A 27612-nucleotide genomic window follows, 5' to 3' on the forward strand; every position below is an offset into this window, starting at 1 on the left:
GGGCGAGGGAGGAACTTTTTAAAAGATGAAACTAGAGTATTTGTAAATGATGTCGATGGAAAGAAGAAAAGAGGGTAAAAGTACAACAGCAGAGCTAACTGATGAGGACATCTAAGGAGGCTGGAAGGTCTGGGTAATTGACACCCCTTGGAAACTTGGTGGCGCTTCTTTTCAGACCAAGGTATGATGACTCAACACACAACCTTTTCTTTCCTTCCACCTCTCATTCCTTTACTTTCTCGAAACCTGCTGTGCAACCTCCCACATCTTCATCCACACCACTGCCTCAGCTTCTGAGGCTCCCATCTGGCCAGTCCACTCTATTCCCCAGCTCTGCCCAGGGACTACCCTATGCTATTGGAGACAAGCCAATCCTTGCCTTTTGTTGACAATGCAAGGGAATGGGGTTTTCACCCAGAGTAGCTGTGCCCTCCCTCCATCTGTCATTTCACTCAGATGTAATGAGCACCGTTTCTTACTACCCACCACAGCTCTTTCAAGCTCCACAACTTTTCTCAGTTCCCAGATTCCGTTCCTCTGCACTGCTTCCTAATTCACAGAGAACACAGCGGACACTGCATGTTTTTCACCTCGGCACTTGCTCACTCACTCTGTCACATTGCTTACCTTCACTCCTCTTTACCAGACAAGGGGACATTCTTCTTTGCCTTCACTCATCTTTCCACCCATTTGCCTGACTCCATCTCTTCCTTCCTCCTTTTCATCAGCTTCCTCTTCTTCATCAGCCTCTTTCTCTCTTGTGCCTTTAAAACTTTAGCTCTAGCCTCCAGAGTCAAGCCATCATCCTGGGTGGTGGCCATTGACCCTGACTACCCCTGAAGCCATTACCATTCCCTGCTCTTCAAATATCATTTAAAAGAAATCTGTATTTACCAGACCCTTCTTTACTCCCCTGCTGCTAGTTTTTCCTATTGATAATGTCACAATGAGATTCATATTGCCCTCAGTCCTTTTCAATCGTTTTCTTTCTCGAATTTTCTGTTGTATATGACAGGACCACACCCTATGTCATAGATTCCTTCTGCAGCAATGCTTGCTTCTGATTTTTCACACACTTCTTCATCCCTTCTTAAAGAGTATTTGTCAGTGGCTTCTCCTCCATCTTTGCCTTGAATGCTATTCTTGGGAATTCTATTAATCCTTGGTCTTTGTTTTCTCTTTGGCTGACCTCAGACTCTCCCATAACTGGCACACCTGCTTGCCAGTGGCTTCCAAACTTTTCCCTCCAGCTTCCTGTTTTCCCTGAACACCACATCTACAATTTCAGCTCTGTCCTCGTCCTCAATGTCAACGTCACATTCACTGGAAAGACTTTTTTGACGGTCCTCTTCCATCCCCTATGGTTATTCGGGGCTCTCTCAGCCCTCCCTCATACCTCGGACTATTTGCTCCCTTGAGGTCACGAACTATGTCTTGTTTATCTTTATGTTCTTAGTTATCAGCCCTCTAAAATAGTTGGGGTAAAAATGCTTTACGAGTTCATCAAACTCAGTGTCAAAACTTGAACTCGTTACCTCTTGAATCTGGACTCTGCTGTGTTCCTCATTAAAGTTAATGACATTGCTGTCTATCCAGAGGAACAAGTGACAAATCTAGAGTCATTCTCTACTCTCTCCTTCGTATCTTCTATCTAGTTGGTCACTAGTAGATTTCCCTTCCAAAATTTACCTCAAATCTTCTTTCTCCGCAGCAGGGCCAGACTTTGCTGAGCTCCTCATCCTTTCCACAGACACTTACTGAGGTTCCTGTCTCCACTCTCACCCGTTTTCAAATCCAGCTTCCACACTGCTGCCATAGTTCCCTGACACCTTGATTTTATGTGCTGAAACCTTCAGTGGGTTCCCACTGCCTTCAGTATAAAATCAGGCTGGCCAAAATATACTGGGTGGTTTTAGCAACAGCTAAACACTTTCACGTACGCTGTCTCAAACTCTTTTCAGAAGAACTCTGAAGCAGATTTCAATATCCTAATTTTACAGATGAGGAAACTAAGACTTGAAGTATAGAATTAACTTACCCACACAGCAACTAAGGAGCAGAACTTTGACTGGAACAGACTCCGGTTCTCCACATCACATCACTCTGCCTTCCAGTCCTAATTGTGGTGAGCAAGACCCCACATGACGCCTCCTGTCATTTCCCGCTGTTCCTCTCTGTGTGCTCTCTGGGTCCCACATCATCAAACTTTTCCTGGTCTCTCCATTCCTCCATGATTCTCTGCCGTTACTGTGCTGTTTTGTTTGCCATTTCTCTGCCTTTCTCCTTCTCCAACTTGTTGAACTTCTACATATCCTTCAAGACCCTTGCCAAATGGCACTTCTCCTGTTAACACCAGGTATGTCATATCCTATTATAATTACAGTTGCCATGCCATATGGATTTTTATGGGTTTTGACTGCCTGAAGATTTGATTTATTAACTTTATTTTTCAATGTATTATAGTCTTTTTTTTTTCACATTGCTCTCCCACCATACTGTGGATGCTCCAGGGGAAGGGATCTGTTCTGTTCTACCTCTTTTTTTATTTTTTTTTTTGCTGAGGAAGATTAGCCCTGAGCTATCATCTGTGCCAATCTCCCTCCACTTTACATGTGGGATGCCACCATACCATGGCTGACAGAGGTGTAGGTCGACACCCAGGATCTGGGCCCACGAACCTGGCCACCAAAGCAGAGTGTGCCAAACTTAACCACTACACCATGGGGCAGGCCCCTGTTCTGCTTCATTTTTATACGTCCATAGTCAAACAAAATGCCTGGCATCTGAAAAGTGTTCCATATATGATTATCAAATGAATGAATACATGAATTATTTGAATCGAATGGATATCAGAACTAGGGGTTGAATGTTATCAGTGTTTATAACACACCAATGACAAACAATCATTAAAATACTGAGGCAAGTCATACGAGTACAATGGCAGTATGTGCTTCTGATGGCTATTTTCAATTGATCTGACTATGGCTTGATATGCTTATAAATATAGCACAAAATCATAAAATAAGAGAAATGGGTCATATAAAGAGTAAAGCAAAATTGCTCTTTTTGACAGACTAGGACTTGCTTTATTATGTACTGATGTCACATTTTTTGGGGGGGTGGCATGAGGAAGGTTGTAAGTAAATTGGCATTTCATGTGTGTATTTTGCTTGCTTATATAATAAAAATATAATGATTATATAATAATATATTAGAATTACATGATAATCTGTAGACAGTTAATTTTTCCTTTCATCATATTGGGATCTGTTTGTCTCCTATATAGAATCAAAATACATTTCACTAAATTCTACTGAGGGAGAATTTCAAGTGTTCTGTTCTCATCTTTAATCAAAATGTAATATTCTTCTCTTTCAGTTAAGGGATGGTAGAGACAGACTACTGTATGAGCTTGATTTTGAAAAATCGTTAGTTCAAGACATGGTAAGGTGATTTACATTATTTCCTAATAAGTTTAAATTCAGGAATTTAATCCTGGAAGCTTTATAAATTTTGTCACTGTTTACTGTGAAGTATTCATTTCACTTTTGTCAATAATCTAAATGCATGCAGAATTATAAACATTTTTAAGAAAACAATCTGAGTAGTGCTATAATAAATATGCTTGCTATATAAAAGAGTCTTACATAAGAAACAGTATTACAGTTTAAAGTAGCGTACAAAATTTTTGAATTTTATTATGGAGATTAAAAAAGACAAATATGAGAGCCCAATATTTTGAAGGATTTGCTATTTTTAGTTACAAATTGCCATAAGTGGCAACAAAAAAAGAGCCCAGCTAGAAATTTTGGCATTCTGTGTTAGTCTCATAAGAAAACACTGCCTTTTTTATGTTCTTTTAAGAGAACTTTCCAGACGGCTGGTCTTTTATTTTATCAGTTGCCTCCCCACCCCTCAGCCCCCCGGCCCACCCCCCGCCCAGCTTATGGTGTTGTACTTGAGCTTTCAACAGATCATCACTAGTATGTCTTTGTTACAGTAAACTGACTGTGTTTATTATAATCAAAAATAAAACACAGCTTGACTTGCGTTCTAAATGTGCTTGAAAAGAATATGATACTGTTTCGAAGAGAAAAGGTTGTTCGTAGGAAATCAACACCACTTCAGATATTGAAACATTCCCTTTTTTACAGCTTGTCACACTTTGTGCCAAGTCATGACTGTTTCCCTAACTCTGTTTTGTTGCTCTCAGCACCATGGGTTTTGGGTTCCTTGTCATAGAAATTAATGCAAAACAATGCTCCGGGACTACAATAAAGCCTTCCATGAAACCAACTTGGGAATGCAGGCAAGGGAAAGGATGCTGGTTAGCTATTCACAGGGACCGTGTGTGAACAAACACGTTATTTGGAACCCTTTACTTTTAAATACCTGGCACATGAAAATCATCTCCATTATTTGAGTATACTCTGTCGATTTCTTCTGCCCCACCCCCTCCCTCTTCTGTCATTCCTCCAAAGTCCAGAAGTTGCTTCTGAAAACAGACAACGAAATGTGCACATTGTCATTGAAATTGAAAGTGTGTTTATAGAGTGGGGGCAAATGTTATACTGTCAGTGTGTTAGCAGCACTAGAGAAGAAATTAAACTACTTCATCAGTGCGTGTGTGCCTGTACTGTGAACAGACTGCATGGTTTTTGTATTACTTTGCCTCTTTATTTGGACGGTAAACAGCTAACCGGTGCTGTTATATTGCCCACAGGGCAACCAATCATGTTTTATTTTTTGTTTAGAAGTTTGTTGAGCACCACACTTGTTGCTAAGCAGCGAGATCTCGCATCACAAACCCCACAACACCAAGCTCAGAGCTAGTTTGGGGGTTCATGTTTTCAGTAGAGGGATCATGCACAGGGTTCTTCTTGCGGCCAGGGTTTCCATGGCACACCTTGGGGCCCAGTAAGGTCACTATTTGGCACCCCCTCCCCCCGCCAAGGCATTCTGTCACTCACTGGGAGGGAGGTTGGCTTTGTGACTGCTGAGCTCCCTTTGTTTCTTGCCATGGTGCTTTCTTCCAGAAATGAAGATTTGCGATTGTGCCCAGATGGAGGAGTGGGAGAAGGTGGAGCTGACCAGTCATTTTGAAAAAATTTAAAAACTTTCTCATGAAGGTTTTTGTTCCATGCTTGTCTATTACTGTTTTCCAATACAGTTTATTTTCTGGCTTATTAATAGCTTAGTTTAAAAAGACAAAGAGCTGGTAGTAAAAAGGCACAATCACTAAGTATAGGTAAGTGAGGAAATATGAAGCAATTGTAGCTTTAGATTGGACTTAGGGAAAGCATATGAAATAATTTTGTATCTTCCTGTGATGACTACACTTAGTGGCTTTTGTTTGTCTTTTTTAATTGAGATTTAATTGCCGTATAACATTGTACCTTGTACATATGACACATATAGGTGTACGACAAAATGATTTGATATAGTATGTATACATTGTGAAATCAAAATGATTACCACAATGTCTAGTTAACATTGATCACCACATAAAATTACAAAAAATTTTTTCTTGTGAAGAGAATTTTTAAGATTTACTCTCTTAGCAACTTTCTAATATACAATACAGTGTTATTAACTATAGTCACCGTGCTGTACATTACATCCCTAGAAATCGTTTTTTAAAGGAAGTTTGGACCTTTTGACCCCCTTCAGCCACCACCCACCCCCTGCTTCTGACGACCACCAGTCTGTTTTCTGTATCTATGAGGTTTTGTTGCTGTTGGTGTTTCTTTTAATATTCCACAAATAAGTGAGATCATACAGTATTTGTCTTTCTCTTTCTGACTTATTTCACTTAGCAAAATGCCCTCAAGGTCCATCCATGTAGTTGCCAATGGCAAGATTTCCTTATCTTTTATGGCTGAATGACATTCTATTGTGTGTATATATATACACACACACACATTTTCTTTACCCGTTCATCCATCTATGGATGGGCTGCTTCCATGTCGTGGCTACTGTAAACGATGCTGCAGTGAACATGGGATGCAGATGTCTTTTCTAGTTAGTGTTTTTGATTCATTCGGATAAGTATCCAAAAGGGGAATTGCTGGATCATATGGTAGTTGTATTTTTAATTTTTTTATGAACCTCTGTTTGAGGAAACTGTTGTAGGGAAAACCACTGTTTTCCATAATGGCTGCACCAATTTACATTTCCACCAACAGTGCACAAGGGTTCCCTTTTCTCCACAATCTCGCCAACACTTGTTATCTCGTGTCTTTTGGATAATAGCCTATCTAACAGGTGTGAGGTGATAGCTCCTTGTGGTTTTGATTTGCATTTTCTTGATGATTAGTGACGTTGAGTACCTTTTCAGGTACCTGTTGGCCATTTGACTATCTTTGCGAAAATGTCTACTCCGATCATCTGCCCATTTTCAATTAGATTATTTCTTTTTTTGCTATTGAGTTGTATGAAATTTTCATGTATTTTAGATATTAACTTTTTAGCAGATATATGAGTTGCAAATATTTTCTCCCATTTGGAAGGTTGCCTTTTCATTTCGTTGATGGTCTCCTTTGCTGTGCAGAAGCTTTTTGGTTTGATGTAGTCCCACTTGTTTACTTTTTGCTTTGTCACTTGTGCTTTAGGTATCATATCCAGAAATATAATAGACAGACAAAATAAAGAATACATTTGTATTGTTCAATTTATTTGAAATTCTTGAAAATGTAGTGACAGAAAGCATATTAGTGTTTGTCCAGTGATGGGGCAAGCGAGTATGGAGGGCTGGATTTCAAAGAAGCATAAGGAAATTTTGGGAGTGACGGATATGCTCATTATCTTGATTGTAGTGATGATTTCACAAGTCACAGAGTTGACAAAGGGTGAGTATCCAAAAAATACAAATACTTCCTAAAAATCAATTTAATAAAAGATATACTATCCAATAGAAAAATAGGCGAAGAGTTGAAAAGTGGCAATTCAGATGAGGAATGTACAAAAATATATCCAACCTCATTAACAATCAGTGAAACAGATTAAAACCATAAAGGAACCAAAAACCATAAAGAAACCACAGCAGACTGATGGGTTAAAAATAAAAATGAAAGACTTACAATACTAAGTGTTGGCAAAGTTGTAAGGCAATGAGAACTTTCCTATGGTGGCAATGGGAGTGAAAGTTAGTAGAACTAATTTTGACAATTGTTTGGCAAATCATCTATTAATGTTTAAGATGAGTATACCTAGAACAACGCGTCACCAGGAGACATTTCATGAATGTTCAGGGAAACATGGTTGGGAATGGCCCCAAATTGGAAGCAATCCAAATGTTCATCCAAAATAGGATGAGTTAAATTAGTTGCGGAATGATTTACAGTGATATGTAGTCATATGGATGAATCTCATGAACAATATTAGGCAAAAGTTGCAAAATCCAAATGAATGCATATAGTTTTAAAAAGATTGGGCAAAAACTATTCATGTAGTTCCCCACACAATCAGATTAAAGGAGAAAAATTGTATGATATTGTGCATAGAGGAATGCAAATTCTTTGAGAAAGGGTAACATTCAATCACATATACACACACAGAGAGCACCACCTCTCAGGAGAAGTCGGAGGAAACCTTTTTATCTTGCTAAGGAGCAAAATCTACAGCAAACACACTCCATGATGAAACACAAGGAGCATTCTCTTTAAGATCAGTACGAGACAAGGTTGTCTACTGCCATTTTTTAGTTATTTTGGAAATTCTGAGCAATGCAGTAGAAGAAGAAAAAAGAAAGCAAGAGGTATAAAAATTAGAGTGGAAAAAATAAGACTGTTTTATTTGAAGATGATGTGATTGTCCCCTTAGACAATCTCCCCAAGACACTGACCACAAATTCTTGGAATTAACAAGATTGCAAGATCAATACACAAAATCAATTGTATTTCAATCAAAAATTAACAGAAATGGTAATTTATAAAAATTTATAATCAATTAAATAGCAATAAAAATTACAAAGTGCTCTTGAATAGATCTAACAAAAATTAGTAAAAATTCCAATGGAAAATAATTATAAAACTTTATTGAATGAGATTACCAAAACTAAATAGATGGAGATGAATAAGCAGGCAATATCATAGAGGTATTAGTTCCCACCCAATTAATCTATATATTCACTAAAATTCCAACCAAAATTGCTACAAAGATGTTCATGGAATTGACAAGCTTATTTTAAAATTTATACAAAACAGCAAAGGGTCAAGAATAACTAGGAAACTCATAAAGTAAAATAAATGACATGATGGAGTAGGGAGTAACTTCTCCTGTAAGTTATTAATATAAATATAAGGCAATTAAGATATGATACTGGGACAGGAGTTGACAAAGAGACCATTGGGACAAAACAGAAAACCCAGGAAGAGAACCAGACATATCTAAGTGCTGGTATATGTCATCACTACAGATCAGTGAGAATAGGGTGGAATTTTCACTGAAGATGCTTGACAATTGATTCAAACAATTGCCTGAAATGAAATTGGATTCCTACCTCAAACAAAACAAATCCATTTTGTATGGATTAAGGATTCAAATGTAAAGAAAAAAATCAAAGTTGAAATTATTGCTTAACCAAGACACAAAATGAAGTATAAAAGAAAAATTTAAAATTTCAACTGTATGAAAATTAAGAGCCCCTTTTCATCAGAAGACTCCCCCAAAGAAAGTAAAAAAGTCCAGCCACGAATTTGGCAAAGATATTCACCCTGATTGTATATTTACAAAGCTAGTTTCAAGAATATATGACTAGTTCCTCCAAACTCATAAGAAACAAACAATCCAATAGAAAAATGGACAAAAGTCTTTAACAGGCACTTTACAAAAGAGGAAACTCAATGACCAATAAACATGAAAATGTGCTTGATTTCATTAATAATATAACAATACCAAGTGTTAGCGAGAATACGGAATGGAGAGAATTCTCATAAACTAATGGGAACTATGTGTATTGGTACATAATCTTTGGAAGACAATTTCGTGTTGTCTTCTGAAGTTGGCCATTCTCTTAAGGTCTGACCCAAAGTTCCACTCACAGGCATGTAACAATCACCTAAAAGATCTTCAGCACGTGTGCCTGAGAGAACATGTACAAGAATACTCAAAGCAACATTATCTATAAAGGAAAAAAATTGAAATTGCCCGGATGTCCATTGACAGAAGCGGATAAATGTTATGTTATATTCATACTCTTGAATACCATACAGCGGCGAACAGGAATGAAGTACCATATCCTGTATCAACACAGGGTACTCTCAGAAGCAATGAAACAAACAGATTGAGGAAGAATACATACATTATAATTTTTTAATAAAGTTAAAAAATAAAGCAAAATTAAATTTGTATATTGTTTAGGGATGCAAATGGGGTAAAACTATAAATCTATAAAACTGATGAAAATTATCAAGAAAAGAAAAGGGCATTTCAAACACGAAATGAAATTCAGATTAGTGGTAACCTGGTTGGGAGGGGTGGTGGTAGTAGGATTGGTGACAATTACCCAGGGAGCTTCAACAGTATTGGTATTGTTCTCTTTCTCAAGTTGGATGGTCATATTATTAGTATGTTTTCTAATTTACACTTGCATTGCACACATCTTTTGTATATATCCAAAAAATTTTTTAAAATTGAAGTGTTTTAGAAGCCCATTTTCTACCAGAATGTAAATGCTTGAGGGCAAGATTTGTGTATTATTTACTCTGAGATCCTAGTGTGGTGCCTAGTGTACAACACTGCTTAAGACGTGCTTGTTGAATGAGTGATTGATTTAGTGGAAAGATCCAAATACCAGCAAATTAACATATTAATAACTCCACCTATCTTTTCCTCCCCTCCCGTCTCGTGTTGAAGGGTTGTCCTCCATCCAGTTTCCACAGTTTATTTCCCTCTAATCTTCATCAATTTTCCCTTCCTACCCAACCGTTCTTTTCTGAAAACTGGTATGTTTGAGCATCTCCCATAATTAAAAGATGTTCTCTAGCTATAAAAACATTTCTCTCTTCCTCTTCACAAACATTTCAAGCATTGTCCATCTTCTCTGTCTCCACGCCTTATTTCCTAACATCTCTTCAATCCACTGTGATCCAGTTTCCTTGTTTACTGAAACTGCTCTTAGAAAGTCTCGTATGACCTTCCCGTTACCCAGTCTAGTGGCCACTTTTCCATTCTCACCTGACCACCACCCTATCTTACTTACTACAGCTTTATCATAAGGCTTAAAATCAGGTAACAGTAAGTCTTCCAACTTTATTCATTTTCAAAATCATTTTGAAAATTCTAGATTTTCTGCAATTTCATATAGATTTTAGAAACAGCTTGTCCGTTTTTACCAAAATCCACCACTTAGCGTGTTATGATTAGGATTGTGATAAATATATAGATCAATTTGAGGAGATTGACATATTAACATATTACTAGTCTGTCATCAAATCCGTAAGCATAGTGTATATCTCCATTTATTTAGGTTTTCTTTACTTTTCATTACCAATAAGTTGTCATTTTCAGTGTAGAGCTCTTGCACATTTTTTCTTAGATTTGTTCCTAAGTATTTTATATTTTTGATGCTATGGTAAATGGAATTGTTTTCAGATTTTATTTCTAATTGTTTAGTACTGGTATTTAAAAATACAATTAATTTTGTATTAACTTTGTATCCTGCAACCTTGTTAGATTCATTTATTAGTTACAATAATAATTTTGTAGACACCTTAGGACTTCATATGTAGACACTCAGGTCTTCTGTAAATAGAGACAGTTTTACTTATGTTGTTTCTGATCTTTGTACCTTTTCATTCTTGTGTGTGTGTGTGTGTTTGTGTGGGAGTGTGAGAAAGATTGGCGCTGAGCTAACATCTGTGCCAATCTTCCTCTATTTTATTTGGGATGCTGCCACAGTGTGGCTTGACAAGTGGTGCTAGGTCTGTGCACGGGGTGCGAACTGGCGAACCCCTGGCTGCCAAAGTGGAGCACACGGTCTTAACCACTATGCAACCAGGCCGGCCCCTTTACTTTTTATTACAATGACCTCCAATACAATGATGTATAGCAGTGGTAAGAACAAGTATTCTTGCTTTCTTTCCGATCTTAGGGGGAGTGTAGTTTATTATTTCATCGTTAAGTATGATCTGGCTGTACATTTTTCATGGCAGTCGTTTCTCAAGATGAGGAAATTTCCTTCTAGTCCTAGATTTCTGAGAGTTTTTATCAAGAATGGCTGTTGAATTTTTTCAAATGCTTTTTTCTGCAGCTATTGAAATGATTATTTTTTTTTTCTCCTTTATCCTGTAATATGGTGAAATACTTTGGTTCTTGAATGTTAAAGCAATTTTGCATTCCTGAGATAAACCCACTTTGTCGTGATCTATTATACATTTATATACTACCGTGTTCAATTTGCTAATAGTTTTGTGAAGGACTTTGAAATCTATAGTCTTAGGTATATTGGTCTCTAAATTTTCTTTCTTTTTTTCCATGTGTTTTTGGCGCTTTAGTGTTAGAGTTAGGCTGGACTCATAAAATGAGTTGGGAAATACACCTTCCGTCTGTATTTTCTGCAAATTTTAGTGGTGTTATTGAAAAGATTTGGTGTTATGTTTTTCTTAAGTGTTTGAAAGAATTCACCAGTGAAACTATCTGGGCCTAGAGTTTTCTTTCTCTGAAGGTTTTTGATAATAGACTTATTTTCTTTAGTAGCTATAGAACTATTCATACTTTCTATTTCATTTTGTGTCAGTTTTGTTAGGTTGTATTATTCAATTTGTCCATTTAATTAAATTATGAATTTACTGGTATGGGTTTTTCCATAATATTCCCTTATTGTCCTTCTAATATCTGGAGGACCTGAAATGAAATCCTCTTTCATTCCTGATATTAGTAAATTATGTTCTTGATCAGTCTAGTTGAGCTTTATCAATTTTCCTGATCTTTTCAAGAAATTAGTTTGGGCTCTATTTTCTCTGTTGTTTGTTTTTTTAATTTTATCAATATCTGCTCTGACCTTTATCCTTTTTTCCTCTTCTACTTACTTTTAATTTATTTTACTCTTCTTTTTCTGCCTTCTTAGTGTGGAACCTTAGGTAACCGACTTCAGACTTTTTATTATTTTTAGTATGAGCAATTAAAGCTATTCGTTTCCCTCAAAACACTATCTCATCTGCATCCCACAAATTTTGATATCCTGTATTTTCATTCAGTTTGGAATATTTTCTAATTTCTAATTTCCCTTGTGATTTAGAACTGTGTTGCTTAAATTATAAATATTAGTGATTTTTGTAGATATATTTTTGTTATTGACTTCTAGTTTAATTCCATTGTGATCAGAGAACATTCTCTGTATGATTTTAATCTTTATAAATGTATTGGCAGTTATTTTATGGCCAAACAGCATATAGTCTGTCATGGGACTGTATTCTATATACTTGAAAATAATTTGTATTCTCCAGTTCTTGGGCGTTATCAATTAGATCAAGGTAGTGATAGTGTTTTTCAGGTCATCTATGTGTCTTTAACTTTTTTTTCTATTTCTATCAATTGCCAAGAGGTGCATGTTATTTATTTCTCCCTATAATTTTGCCAATTTTTACTTCATGTTTTTTAAAGCTCTGTTATTAGGCACAAACACATTTATGATTGTTATGTCTTCCCATGAATCAACCCTTTTATCATGATGAAATGTCCTTCTTTATCTTTAGTAATTCTTTAATTCTGAAATCTACTATACATATTAGACATAAATGTAGCCCCTTGAACTTTCTTATGTTTGCATTGTGTATCTTTTTTCAATGCATTTATTTTCAACCTCTCTGTGTATTTATATTTAAAGTGCTTCTGTTAATACACAGTGAATAGTTGGGTCTTGCTGGTTTATACATTCCAGCTATTTCTGCATTTAGCTAGATTGTTTAGTCCATCATCATTCAATATTATTGTTATTGATAGGATTGTATTTAGGCCTACCATTTCGCTATTTGTTTTTTGTTGTTTTTCTTCTGTTTATTCCTTTTAATACATTTTAGAATTTCACTTTAATTTATCTATTATCATTTTGGCCTTTTGCCTACCTTTTAGTGATTGCTCTAGCAATTATAATTTACATCCTTAAATTTTACAATCCATTTAGTGTGAATGTTGGGCAATTTCTTGTAAAATATAGAAACCTTGCAAATATATAGCTTTGTTTATGAGATTTATTTATTTTCCTGTTCTTTAAGTTAGAGCTGTCCAATTATTATATTGACATCAATGTTACAAGTCGTGCTTTAAACAGCCTTACACGTTTGAAAGACATTAGGTCAAAATGGTCTTATGTATTTACCTTTCTGATGCCCTTCATTCCTTCCTAAAGGTTAGAGCTTCTTTCTGGGATCATTTCCATTCAGTCTGAAATCTTCCTTTAACTTTTCTTGTAGGTCAGGTCTGCTGGTGATGAAATCCTTCTGTTTTTCCTTTATCTGAAAATATTTTTCATTTGCTTTCAATCTTGAATGATATTTTCCTTCAGTATGGAATTCTGAGTTAGTGGGGTTTTTTTTCTTTCAGTGCTTTAGAGATCTTATTCCGCTATCTTTGAGCCACCATCTCAGTGTAGGTCTCTGTTAATAGTCTTTTCACTAGAGAATAGAAAACACATTCTTACATCTTTGTACACTGAGTATTTTTGGATTTTATGGGCATTATGAATGTTATGTGTTACTTTTAAAAATCAAGCAATTAACTTGGTTGGATTCAAACCATAAGCTCTGTCTTGCCTGCAATTGGTGGCAGCTTAAGTCTCAGTTCAATCTTTGAACCTTAGCTTGGCTGTAAGCATGGTTCAGGCATCGGCCAGAGATTCAGGCAGAGCTTATACAGAACTGGGGCTCCCCAGTCTGGCTCTCCTTGGGGTTTCCTTGTCTCACTTTCATTGGCTGTGGTTGCCTTGACTCTGTCCTCAGCAATCCTGAAAGGCTTCAGGTTTTCCATCGTAGTTTTAGTTACTCCACCCAGCACAGACTGGGGACTGCAGTCAAATTAAAAGCCATAACAATGGGAAATTCACCCTACGCTGTTCCCCTCTTTGAAGTGCTGACTGCCCTCCAAAATCTGTCCAGTTTTGATCTCTTTCCATTGTCTTCAGGTAGTTGTTTTTTAATATTTTTTCCAGCGTTTTCAGTCATCTGTGGGACGCTTGGTTTGATAGCAGCTATTTGGTTATGACCAGAAACATACCTCCCCCAGAATGAGGTCTTCACAGCGTAAATATTACCATGCACACACACACTTAAAATGATCCGATGATATTCCATTGCATTTACAATAAAATCCAAGGTTTGTACTTTCTCCCTGATCTTAGCACCGCCCCCCCCAACCCCCGCCCAGCTCTTCCCTGCTCTGGCATCTTTGGCATGCTTTTTCTTCCGTTTCCAATGCTCTTTTCCCCACTTTTTAAAAAAATAGACTTTGTTTTTTGGAGCAGTTTTAGGTTACAGCAAAATTGAGGGGAAGGAATAGAGAGTTCCCATACCCCGCCTGCCCCTACTTCTTTTCCTCCCACTTTTCTGGTTACTGCTTCTCATTCTTTAGATCTCAGCCGAAATGTCCTCTCCCCAAGGGAGGGCTTTCCTGCCCATTCCATCGAAATTAGCCCCACCTGGACAGGTCTTCCTTCTTTGTCTATTTGGCTTAGCAGTGTACACTCGGCTCCTAGGATGGTGTCTGGCACATAGTATGCACCCAATAAATACGTTTGTAATGAATGAGGGATGATTTATTAAATAGTTCCAGCAAGTTCTTATAGTGATAATGGAGAAGATGATTTTTAAACCATTATAATGAAGCTTAATTATAAAAGCCTTGAGGTCAAACCCACTGAGACCATCTAAATACAATCCTTCATGGACATCAGTAACTAGCCTCCCAGGCCCTAAGACTTCAGGAGACAGACGTGCTTTCTATTGAATTCTGTTCTATCAGTAGGTGAGAGATATTTTTGAAAATCTGTTGTAGTTGTTGTTCAGATACCAATGAGATTAATGGTTAGATGTATTTCTCATCATTGTTTAACTTCATAATAAGATTAGCCAGAATTAGAATCACTGGCATTACTCATAAATTCATATTATGAGAAAATCTTAATATCATCGAAGCATGCATTAATATGTTTTTTGCCATTTGAGACATCTTGGATGGCCCTTGAGGAAATTATGTTAAATGAAATAAGTCAGACAGTGAAAGACAAATGCCATGTGATCTCACTTATATGCAGAATCTAAAACCAATGAACTCACACATACAGAGAACAGATTGACAGTTGCCAGAGGTGGGGAGTGGGGTGGTGAAATGGGTCAAGGTGGTCAAAAAGTACAAACTTCCATTACAAAATAGAGAAGTCATGGGGATGTAACATGCAACATGGTGACTCTAGTTAATAATACTGTATTGCATATTTGAAGACTACTAAGAGAGTAGCTCTTAAGAGTTCTCGTCACAAGAAAGACAAATTGTAACTGTGTGTAGTGATGGATGTTAACTAGACTCACTTTGGTGATCATTTCACAGTATACACAAATATGAATCATTGTATTATATACCTGAAACTAATATAATGTTATATGTCAATTACAGCTCAATTAAAAAATATATACATATATTTTGTTTTGTTTTTGTTTTTGTTTTTGTTTTTTGAGGAAGATTAGCCCTGAGCTAACATCTGCTGCCAGTTCTCCTCTTTTTGCTGAGGAAGACTGGCCCTGAGCTAACATCCGTGCCCATCTTCCACTGCTTTATAAATACATACATTTTGATAAAATGTCTTTTATGCCTGGGAATTAGAATTGACTTTTTAAACTAAAATTTCACTCATTTCATTATTGGATTTTGACTACTAAATTATCTGAAATTTCTGCAAAACATCTGATAAGGCCTGGGATTTATAGCTATTATAGTAATATATGAAACAAATTATCGCCACATAAGCAAAAAATTCACATTTCTCTATAATCTCTATTCTGCCTAAACCAATAAACAAATGCTAATAACTTTAAATGTTTACAATTTTATCTATTTCTGTTCACTCCTTTTTTTTTTCTACTTTTTCTCTCCAAATCCCCCCAGTACATAGTTGTATATTTTTTTAGTTGTGGTCCTTCCAGTTGTGGTATGTGGGACGCTGCCTGAGCGTGGCCTGACGTGCCCTGCCATGTCCATGCCTAGGATCCAAACCAGCGAAACCCTGGACTGCCAAAGCAGAGCGCATGAACTTAACCACTCGGCCATGGGGTCAGCCCCAATATCTGTTTACTTCTTCTTAAATGCATTTCTTCTGGGCACAAATTTATTTTTTATTCTAATTTGTATTCAACATTATAGCTTATATTCCCATAATAGTTTTGGCAGTGAAACGGTTTAAACTGCTACTTTTTCATTACTTAAGGACGTTTTATAGAAAATTCTCCTTTTTAATCTTTGCAAATGATACAGACTTTCAATTTCACAGATGAACAAGCAGAAAGAGGACATGGAAACAAGAAGGAAGTTTGAGGGTCTAAGCGTAAAGGTTTGCATTTGAGTTCTTTTTTCTCTGCTTCTCTTATTTTGGCATCAGGGTTGAAGAATCTATACATACCATACCAAGGCTTTTCACTTTCTAACATCTGAGTTTGTTCTTTTGGTGTTTTTTGTTTTTTGGGGTTTTTTGAGGAAGATTAGCCCTGAGCTAACATCTGCTGCCAATCTCCTCTTTTATTTTGCTGAGGAAGACTGGGCCTGAGCTAACATCTGTGCCCATCTTCCTCTATTTTATGTGGGATGCCTGCCACAGCATGGCTTGACACGTGGTACATACGTCCACACCCAGGATCCGAACCAGTGAACCCCGGGCCACAAAAGCAGACCATGCAAACTTAACCGCTGCACCACCAGGCCAGCCCCGTCTGAGTTTGAAGGAAAAAATACTTCAAAGCGAGGCAGGAAGTGTGAATGGGAGCCAAGGAGGTTGATGCTGGAGGGCAGTGAGAAGGAGTGTGGGAGGGTAAGCAGTGCTGAAAGCAAGCCTGGCATAAATAAAGTGAGAAGTGTCATCCCGGGATGCTGGTCCTTAGGCTCAATGCCCTATCTCTTCAGAGTCCTATCCCTTCACTCCTGCCTTCCATTTTCCTGCCTTCTTACAAATAAGATGAAAACCTCAAGCTACCCCCTCACCTGCCCTCCACAAAGACTCCTCCTTTCCAGGTGGTTCCAGAAAACATTGGTTTGTGGGTATGTTTTTCTTAGTGTACTAGTATCAATGAGAGGAGTGGAAAAACAGGTCTAGCCTGCCAATTAAATCAGAGCGGGGAGATTGAGGGATGGGAGCAAGGACGGGTCCATCCTCTTTAGGACTGAACCCTGCAATTCCAGCTCAAGGGGCAGCAGGGGAGGAAAAGAAAGGGCCCCAAATCTGAAGAACGAAATGATAATAACAAAACTGGTTCTTTTTTTGTGTGCCAGAGCATGAGATCAGCCAAGGGGAAAGAAGTCACTTTGCCCTCCTCCCAACCCGGGACTCAATTCAGCAAAGGAACCATTTCAAGGCCACACTCTGCCTCCATCAGTTCATCATCTGCTAGAACCAAAAAAGCTAAGACACCAAAGAAGTCTTCAAAGGAAGAGGAGCTTGTGGTAAGACCTGCTCCCGTGCCCACACCCTATGACACTTCCGTCTGCGGAGGGGCTCTGTTCTGTTAGCTCCATTGCAATGGCAGCGTCCCCTCACATCCAGTGTCAACAAGTCCAACAGTCTCAACACTCCCCATTCTCCCTGTTTCCCCTTGTACGCATCTGGGCAGGGGCTCTGGCTGCTCCTCTCCCCACCAGTGTGTCCCTCTTAGGCCCCTTAGCTCGCCCAAGAGGATGCCAGCTTGGTGGTATATTTAGCTTAGTCACCAAGCCTTAGTGGATCTCTATGAAATTAGCAAAGAGAAGCCACATTCCATGTACTTCCGAGGGTATATGATCTCCAACTCATTACTGCCCAATGTCTATCAGAAGCTTCCTGAAGATTTATTTCCTGAAGGACGCGCGCGTATACAGTCCATCTGCTCGTAGCATTCCAAGTGGTCACCTGGATGAACTCACACTCTCAGAGACATGCGTGCATGAATTATGTGCTATTGCTCTTCTTATCACCTTCCCGTAAATACTCAGCATTGCTTTCACAGAGCCTATGGTGGCCGATTGGCCTGCACGAGAGGGCATGTTAATGAGTAGCTCTGTGATGTTCAACCTGACATTGGCTTATCGTGTGGCTGTGGCGAGGCCTGCTCACAGCACCACACAATACCTCCCTTGATCAAGATCCTCTGGGGCGCTTTCTTCTGCTCTTAGCTACGGGAATCGTTGTGTTTCTCGGAGCAATTGATCTATCTTGTGGGCACGGTGAACTGTGTAACTAGTCACAGCTCCTTCACCACTTTCCAAGCTTAGAAGCCAATTGGTGACATATAGCTAATGTCTGGCACTTCACAGAGAGAGGCTCTCCACTTGCCCGTTTTGATTTCCTGTTGTCTCTTGTCTTGTTTCTACTTGTCCCAATCTTCTTTCTCCTTGTCCCCCAGGGGGCAGAATCTGCCTCTCTGACACTTAGGGCACGGAGGAGCAGAGTAGAGTCACGCTTCCTCTGTCATCCTTACTCTCTCTTGTGCCAACTCACTAGGCCAACGACCTGCACCAAGGGGAGGAGTGAGAGAAGGGAGGAGGTCACGGGTGGCCAGGGTGTCATATGAGTGGAAGTCATTCCTCGAGAGTTGAGAAAAAGTATTCTCCTCTAAAAGCGTTTCCACTTTGCCGAAAGTTAGGAAGCCTAGACAACTGGAAACCAATGTCATTTCCAAAGAACGAGAATGACATTTGTGGGGAAATATGGTGCATGATTGACCAGTGCCTGGGTTCTAGATGTAAGATTTTTAGAATCCAGGTCTTGGAAATTTTTTTTAGGCGGTGAGGCCCACAAAACAAAACAAAACAAACAAAAAACCAAAAAACACAAAACAAAGCCCTGGCTTAAGTGTGCAGTGTTGCCTGCTAACATGGGCAGGAAGAACCAGCCATACTGGGTGAGGGGCTCTAGTCTAAGCCTTGGACTCAGTGAATCTGTGGCCAAGGCAGTGATCTGTTCCAGAAGGTTCCGTCAGCTGCCATGAAATCAGGTCGAGGGGCAGGAGTCTGTGGTCTGAGGCTCTGAGAGGATGTCTCAGAGCCCTGCAGAGCAAGGTCAGTGACCAAGACAAAGAAACGGAGCCTCCATCCCGAGACAGCAGCCGCATGCGCGGGCTGCCCCAGTCCCTACAGCAGCCCGAGGCTGTAACTAAACCCTAGAATCACAGATCAGAAACTCCAGGGTCCTCAATTTGCAGATGGAAATTGAGCTTCCCAGGTCACAGCGCGCGAGGGGCAGAAATATCGCTTGTTCTCACCCACGGGAAATGCTCCATAAAGGAGAGAGAAAGGCAGACAGGATGTCTGAGAAGGTGTCATTTCAACAGGATTTTCTAGCCTCCTAGTCCTTCCTTCTGACTTTAATGATTGTTATTTTGATGTTGCCGAGGCTTCAGAGCACATTTTGTCAGCTGGAGAGACGCTGAGGTTAATGTGTAACAATAAGTAAAAATTGTACCCGGGGAGGGGGCAGGGGAGAGATGACGTAAGCTGGTGTTTACAGCTTTATATTAATTGCCTCGATTTTAAAGTGAAATGTTCTAGCTCACCATTATTGCTATCGTATACACCTTTGTTGTTTATAATAATTATTATGGGCTCCCTTAGATTACTTTCCCACGTGATATATTCTTCTGTAGATCCACCACAGTATGTACACTGTGGTTATCCTTTTCCTGTTTCTCTCTTTTAAATATTTTATTCTATTGAGGTAGCTGGACTTCTTAAAAATCGTCTTTAAAGGGTTTTATAATATTGAGCACGTGTACATGACCAAACGGAGAGCTCGCTGCAGGAACTTTTTACATCAGTCATTTAACTTATCTAATTAATCATACTTATTTTTTGAAATCTGTGTCATTCGGTGGGAACAGCACACGTGCTTCCCTCAGTGGAGTACACAGTGATAAACCGGGTGTTTAGCCAGTCTGAAAAACACGATATGAACAGCGCAGTCTGATTTCTATTTAAGAAGGATTTCACAACATAGAACTTGTGTTTGTACAGTGTTTTCGTGAAAGTTTATTTTTTGATGTCTATAAAACATTTCAGATACGGAGGTTTCATACAACAAGATTCAATTGGATTCCCAGGTCTCCCCCAACCCTCCCCCCAGGGTAATTAGTTAATTAAGGCTGCACCCAGTCCGTCCTCCCCTGGAAGACTTCTGGGTTTCCAAGGGGTAACCTGCTCTGTGCTGGGGCAACATATGGTGTGTGCCTAGGTCTGCAGAAAGCATCGGGACCCTTCTGTGTGGGAAATGGGACAAAGTCAATCACGTTCCCATTCTTAAGGTTCACTCAATAAAAAGCAATTTGTACAGCATGAAAGACTTCGATAAAAACTCTAGAACGCTGTTCTTTCAACACTCAAGCATTGTTAGGCAAAACATTTCTGCAAGAGTGTTGCAATTATGACCACAGTCACTTGCAAGCTAGTAATTTAATAAAAATTATTATTATTATTATAAGCTATAGAATGATTATTATAGATTTATCACATTATAGGCTAGGGGGGTAAAGGAAAAATCTGAAATTTACCATGGCTTTCCTACACAAACTTTTTATTTGATTAAATTTCACATGAAGTTTAAAATAAACTCCATCAGACAAGAAAATAATATAATCTGTTCATTGTGTCATTCTTTGTTTCTTTCTTTTTTCCCTTGGCTTGGTTTGTTAAAGCAATGTGAGAAAGCCAGCATTTTGCTCATTCTTGATCTGGTCACGCTGCATGGTGGAATAAGGCAGAGAGACGACAATCCTGGACACACGCATAGTCTCCAGAGGTTGTCAAAGGATATTTACTGTATTTTGATAGACTATGTTGACACAAAACAATTTTTCTTATCATACTGTATCTTTGTTTCACGCTATGAATAACTTTAAAATGTGGAAATAATTGAAATCACACACTAAAACTACTTGTTTTATTTTAAGATCAAAATTTTCATTTATCCCTCAAAGGAATTCACCTCTATATCCTGCTCTCAAAGAATTGAAATTGAAAATCTGAATAATATCCTACTTAAAATTCAACTGAAAGGTGGCTTTTACTTTCTACACTATTTTATTCTGAGTAATTTGATGATAAATTAAGTAAATACTTTCAGTATATTTGGACCTAAAAATACTTTAGTGAAAACAATAGTCAATATTTGTTGCACAAATGAAAAATACTATTTGTTAATCATTTGAGGGGTTTTATGCTTTGTCTCTTCTTGTTTATTTTGTTGGGGGACAATTATAACATTTTATTTGTAGAGTTTATGATATTTTAGTATAATTTAACTTAAGGATCTGAGATACCACTGTGGAAATCAGGAAAAGATTTGTAAACTTAAGCTTTGTGTCAATTTCTATTCTTCCCTAGAGACTCTCAGCCATGAGCACAGATGCTAGGTCCTGACCACATGTAAAATCACCTCGCTGGTAACAGAAGAAGTGTCATCCTTGACACTTAAACACTAAGTCTTAAACACTTGCCAGTCTTAAAGACCAAGTCGTTTGGCCAAAGTCCTGACACTGCCCAGACTTGAGCCTTACCCCCAGAGGACTGAGCAGTTGACATGCTCTCGCTCATCCTAACTGCCATTATTGCATATACCAATTCTGTTGCTTGGTGCTGTGAACTCTATGATAGAACTGCTTCAATATTGATGCTTGCCAGAGTCAAGCCTGAGGTCGCTACACCCCTTTGGACATTGGCATTGGACTACTGGCCACCCTCTTTGGGTCCAGCTCGACCAATTTGTCAGTTTCTCCAGCCCCGATCTCTTCAGGCTTAGTCTCTCCTAGCTTTCTCCTCAAATCCTGGGGATAAGTTTATATAAGGTGTATGTCAATTTTTTTTTAGGAATGTGTTCTTCATTTAGTATCCCTTTGTTTTCTTTTCCTCAATGTAATCTCCACTTAATCATAAGAAATACTGAACTAATTAGAAAAGTTATTTGTTTTCCCTTATTTATTTATCCGTTACGTGTTGCTCCCACCTTGTATATCTAATCAACCTTAGATGACCAGTGACATCTTGCTGAATGGATTTAATGCCAGCCAAATCCAAAGAGTTCTTAGGTTTTGTTAGCCTTTATTAAGGAATCAAGGTACACTTTTATTTTGGTTTTTAAAAATCTTGAAAATAGCTTGAAGATCTTCACCAATCTCCATGTGAGAGCCATTTCTCTGTTGAATATATGAACACATATCTAGATACTTGGAATAGAAAAACAAGTTACTTCCAACCAATGCCATGAACTGTATGGAGTCCAGTTGATCCAATGGCTGAAAGTACATGGTGAACTCATATTCGGTTTCATGCCACTAGACTTGTTAGACCCTGAATAATCAATTGGCCGTCTGTCTCTCTAATTGAGAATATGCAAGTGGATTCTGATTACGATATATAACATTTCTGTCTGGTTCCCATTAAATAAAGCATAAACATATTTTTAATGGTAATTATTTATATCAAAATTAGAAACATTTCAATATACAGTTTTAGATTCTTATATAACCATTGGAAGAGCTAGGAAAACAAACATTAGGAAAAGAATAAAAAGATTTCAGACTGAAACACGTAAGCAGCTGCTTGATAAGAGATCAGAAAGAAGTCAGAACGATTTGTAGGAACCTCTGGCAATCTCCCACCAAGTAGCTTAGTCTTTAGCAGTAAAGCTTGTGTTTCTTAAGATCGCGCCGGAAAGCCACTATGAAATTCATGTTTGTCCATTCATCTTGCTCCAAATGTCATTGGGTTATCTTTTCCGACGATTCCATCAAAAGTACAGTACTTTGGAGTTCCTACCATGTTATACGCTTCAAAAATTTTCAAATTATTATAGATACTTTTGCGTAACAAAAACTGATATAATTTGCCTCAGTAAGATTTTTATTTGGCACCTTCATTAATACCATTCCTGGAGCTTTCATTTATTTATGTAGACCTACGTTTCTGTCTAGTATCATATTCCCTGTTTCTGAAGAACTTCCTTTTACAGTTCTTATAGTGCAGATTTGCGAGCAATGAATTCTCTCAGCTTTTGTTTGCCTGAAAAAAAAAATCTCTATTTTGCCTTCATTTTTGACAGATTTTTCCTGAGTATTTAAGGTTAGGTTGACAGTATCTGTTCTTTTAATGCTATGATGTCACTCCATGGTCTTTATCTTGCATAATTTCTAACAAAAAGTTAACTGTAAATTTTAGCTTTGTCTGTAATATATTTTTTACTTTGGAATGCCTTCAAGAGTTTCTCTGTATTTTTGCTTTTCAACAGTTTGACTAGAATGTGTCTTTGGGTGTTTGTTGTTTCCTAATCTCTCTCTCATGATTTGAGCTTTGTTTTTTTTTTTAAATATTGACACCTGAGCTAACATCTGTTGCCAATCTTCTCTCTCTTTTTCTTCTTCTCCCCAAAGCCCTCCAGTATATTGTTGTATATTCTAGTTGTAGGTCCTTCTGGTTCTGCTATGTGGGACGCCACCTCAGCATGGATTGATGAGAAGTGCTAGGTCCACACCCAGGATCTGAACTGGTGAAACACTGGGCCACTGAAGCGGAGTGTGCAAACTTAACCACTGAGCCATGGGGCCAGCCCCTGATCTGAGCTCCTTGAATTTGTGGTTTGATGTCTTTCGTTAACTCTTCCCCATTATCTTCTGTTATGTCCTTTGCCCCATTCTTTCTCTTGTCCCTTCTGATACTCCAGTTATACACATGTTAGACTTTTGATATTGTCCCACAACTCTTGGATGTTACATGCATTAATTTTGAACTACTTTTCCCTCTTTGTGTTTCAATTTGGGGAATTTCTTTTGACCTACCATGAAATTCACTGATTGTTTTCCTCAACCCTATTGAGTCTGCTGATAAGTTGATCAAAGACATTCTTCATCCTTGGTGTTGTCTTTTTCATTTCCGGTATTTCCATTTGACTCTTTTATATATTCCATCTTTTCATCGAAATTCCCTATCATGCATGTTCACCTTTTCTCCTAGGTTCTTTAGCATTTCAATTACAGTTATTTTAAAATCCTATCTGATAGTTCCAAGATCTGAGTCATCTTTGAATCTGGTTCTGTTGATTGCTTTGTCTCCTGGCCATAGGTTCTTTTCTCTTTGCACTTTTGTGTGTCTTATGATTTTTGATTGAATGCCAGACATTATGTGTAGAATAGCAGAGACTGAAGTAAACAGTATTCACACCTGAAAAATGGTATGCCTCTTCTTACATCAGACTATTACTGTAAGAGGTTGAGCTATCCTTCCAGAAGTTGAGTTGAGCTGAGTTTGGTCATTGCTATGGTTCCTTCACGTGGACTTGTGGTGGGCACATGCTTAGAGTGGGAGCTGGAATAATACAGTGTTTTTTACTGTGTGCTGCTCCACCCTTAGCTTTCAGCAGAACCTGTCCACCTGTACCACAGCATAGGCATCTCTCTATGTTCTTATCCTTCCCTTGGTAATAGACTGCTATTGCTTGGTACTTATGAGGGCAGGGGTGATTTTTTGTGGTTCTAATCCATACTTGGTCTTTGGGAAGTGCCCTGTGCCTGGCCCTCAGAGATGGGCTTTCTCAGCCCCTCCTCCCTTTGGCAGTCTACTTCTGCCTTGCATCTGAAGTTGACCTTGGGTAGGAGTTTCCTGTCCCTCTTGCAATAGTAGGAAATCTCCGCTTGTATTAGTACAAATTCTAAGGCCCAAGACAGTTACTGACCCCTCATCCAGGGGAGGAGAATGTTTCTTTTATTTTTCCGCTTGTCATTATATATCTTCACCTGTGCCCTGTGAGCAAGAGGCTATGCTCTCCAGCAGTTGAAAGCTTTCCTTTCCCAGGAAGAATAGCCTGGGAGAAGTGAGTGGGGCTCAGTGCCTAACACTTCTCCACTGATCACCTTCTTTGAGTCTGATTGGCTAGAGAGTTTTCTTCCCCTCTCCCAGGGGCTTCAGACTTTTGCTTCCTGGGATAGAAGGGCCCAGGGAAGGTGCTTTTCTCTTAACAGCAGCTGATGCCCTTCTCAAGCCTGCACCATCAGCAAGTCTCCTGCCCTGCCCTCAATTTTTGTCATGAGCATCTGGTAGGAGACAGGGGAAAAAGCCAGGAGTGTGAACTCCCCTTTTAACGTGTGCCCTCAGCTACTTCAGACTGCTCTGTTAACGCATCTTTGCTCTTCAGTAGTTCTTTATATTTTAGCTTACTTTTCCTACTGCTTGTTTTGCAGCTGGCATGGTGCTGCTTCTGCTGTAGATGAGACTGTTCATGTGTCACATCTTTCCTGGGAGGCAACCGTTCCTCTTTGGAATTCAGGTTACCCGGTTGTGACCTCAGTTCTCTGATGGGTTCAAGAAAAGTTGTGATTTTATGGTGTATCTGGATTTTTCTTGTTAGTGTGGGGGTAGCATTTTTTTTCATCCCATGTGGGAGCCAGAAGTCTGAATATTTTTTATAAGACAGATTCCTACTTGTTACTTATACAAAATTGACTCAATAAAGAAATGTCAAAAGAAAGTAAAAAAAAGAATGCTTTTCAAGATTTGTCTGAAAGGATATTCACAGAAGTTTTCAATGGTTATCTCTGGGTGGAAGGATTCTTTTTCATCATTGAAAACCTCTGTGACCGTCCTTTCAGATAAATCTTCATGCAGATTTGCATACATAAGATATGAAGAACATCGTTCAATGCCACGGGATATGTATAATCAATTATGGCCAGTATTTCACTCCACAGAAGTAGCACAACTTCCTTAATCAATCTCTATAAGTTTACTAGTACCTCCCTGAGATGTTGTTTCTATTCTTTTGCTATCATAAACAATAGTTTCATCATCTTTGATAGAGACGTTCTCAACACAGAAGAGTTTTGATTACAGATTTTGTAGGTTGGATAGTTTGATGGAAGATGTGTATGCTGCTAACATATACCTGACTTCCTGCAGTGACATCAAGTCTAGGATGCTGGAGCCAGGTGAGGAGGCCAAGCCCACATAGACTTTGTGGCCTTCCAGGCCTTTGAGAAGACGTGCTTGAGGTTTGCCGAGAGCCTGGATCAGCATGGATTCTGTAGGGCATCATACTGTTGTCTGCCAAGATGTTTCAGAGAGCCTCAGCTGACATGGGGCACATCAAATGAGGAGTCATGTCCTATTTTTGAAAGAACCCCCTAGCTTAACAATCTTGTCAGAAGAAAATTCACTAGTGATATATGAAGATAAATGTTTTGTTTTGACCTTTGGCCTACACAATGACTAGTGCTCATATTTTATTCTCAATGTTCCTAATTCTCAAGTCTCTTCCCTTCAGATTGTAAGCCCACAGGCTGGTTCTCCTGTCTTCATGTGGTTGGATCTTTCTCTCCTCTCCCCCACCAACCACCACTCCCCGGCATGTTACTGGTGTTCAAAAACAGTTGTTTGCTTAGAAGGTAAAAAGAAAAACAAAATACTAATATGAAAGTCAAAATTACTGAAATTTTAGGGACAGAAGGTTATCTTTCTTCATGATGTTAGAAAGATTGTTTTGATAGTAACGTATTTAATGGTTTAAAAGAAAGTCAAGGAGGCATTAAGCCCAGAAAAAAATGGCCAAAGTTTCAGAAGAAGGATGTTGGTGGAAATTAGGAGAAATAAAAATATGTGATGATTCTTTCATTGACAAGAATAAGAAAAAGAGGCTATGATATGGAATATGGTTAATTTTTGGCAGTTAATAAACTGCACTTCTGTTATTACAAACCTTGGCTGTTGATTCCTAATTTAGAAGATTATATTCACCAAATGTTGATTTTTAAGCATGTTTTAAGTGCTTAAAAATGAGAAACAAATTTAAGAATCATAACCTATTATAAATGAACCTTATTTCATAATCTTATGAATTTTTAGTTATAAATAGATATAAAATTCAAAAGAAAATAAGAAATATTTATAATAAAGTATTTCTAATCACAATTTTTTATCTTTATGATCATTTAATTTACATTTTCCTACTTAGGAAGGTATCTACTTTAGTATTAATATTACCATTCATTTTCACCTCTATCTATAGTTTAGCAGTCTGATGTTTGCATGTGTCAATGAAGTCCTCACATAAAGACTAGTGTGTGTATTCTAGAGAAAAAGGAACGTCAGCAGCTGACAAAACAAAATGACAGTTTAATGTGAACAGAGCTAGGATTCAATATAACATTTTGTTGCAAAGTTGAAAGTTCAGCTCAAACTAGAGAGCAAATACTCTAGTCTGCATGTGGTGCTTTTTTTTAAAATGAAAAAAGACGTTATCTTCATCATTGTAAGGATAGTGTCTTTTGGAGAGATTGAATAATTATTTGCTCTGTGGAAGATACGCTTTAGCACAGTCTTATCTCTCATTATTATAGAGTTGATCATTACATGAGAGTCAGGAAAAGGCAGCCTTGAAAATTGGGACTAATTTTACTGTACGTGAAT

General features: G+C 38.2%; 1 protein-coding gene across 10 annotated transcripts in view; it reads left to right on the forward strand.

Annotated features, from left to right (window-relative positions):
• C30H10orf67 (chromosome 30 C10orf67 homolog) overlaps window positions 1–27612 on the forward strand; it is a 145208-nt gene that overhangs the window by 65139 nt on the left and 52457 nt on the right. For 8 of the 10 annotated variants that reach the window (XM_070600794.1, XM_070600798.1, XM_070600795.1 and 5 more), the window contains 3 exons: window positions 3379–3444; window positions 16478–16537; window positions 17470–17640. In XM_070600794.1, coding sequence (XP_070456895.1) covers window positions 3379–3444; window positions 16478–16537; window positions 17470–17640 — 297 coding nt within the window. The remainder of the gene's footprint in view (window positions 1–3378; window positions 3445–16477; window positions 16538–17469; window positions 17641–27612) is intronic. The other 2 variants (XM_070600800.1, XM_070600804.1) reach the window with 1 other exon arrangement.

This window comes from Equus przewalskii, chromosome 30, assembly GCF_037783145.1.
Source record: "Equus przewalskii isolate Varuska chromosome 30, EquPr2, whole genome shotgun sequence".
Classification (NCBI taxonomy): domain Eukaryota; kingdom Metazoa; phylum Chordata; class Mammalia; order Perissodactyla; family Equidae; genus Equus; species Equus przewalskii.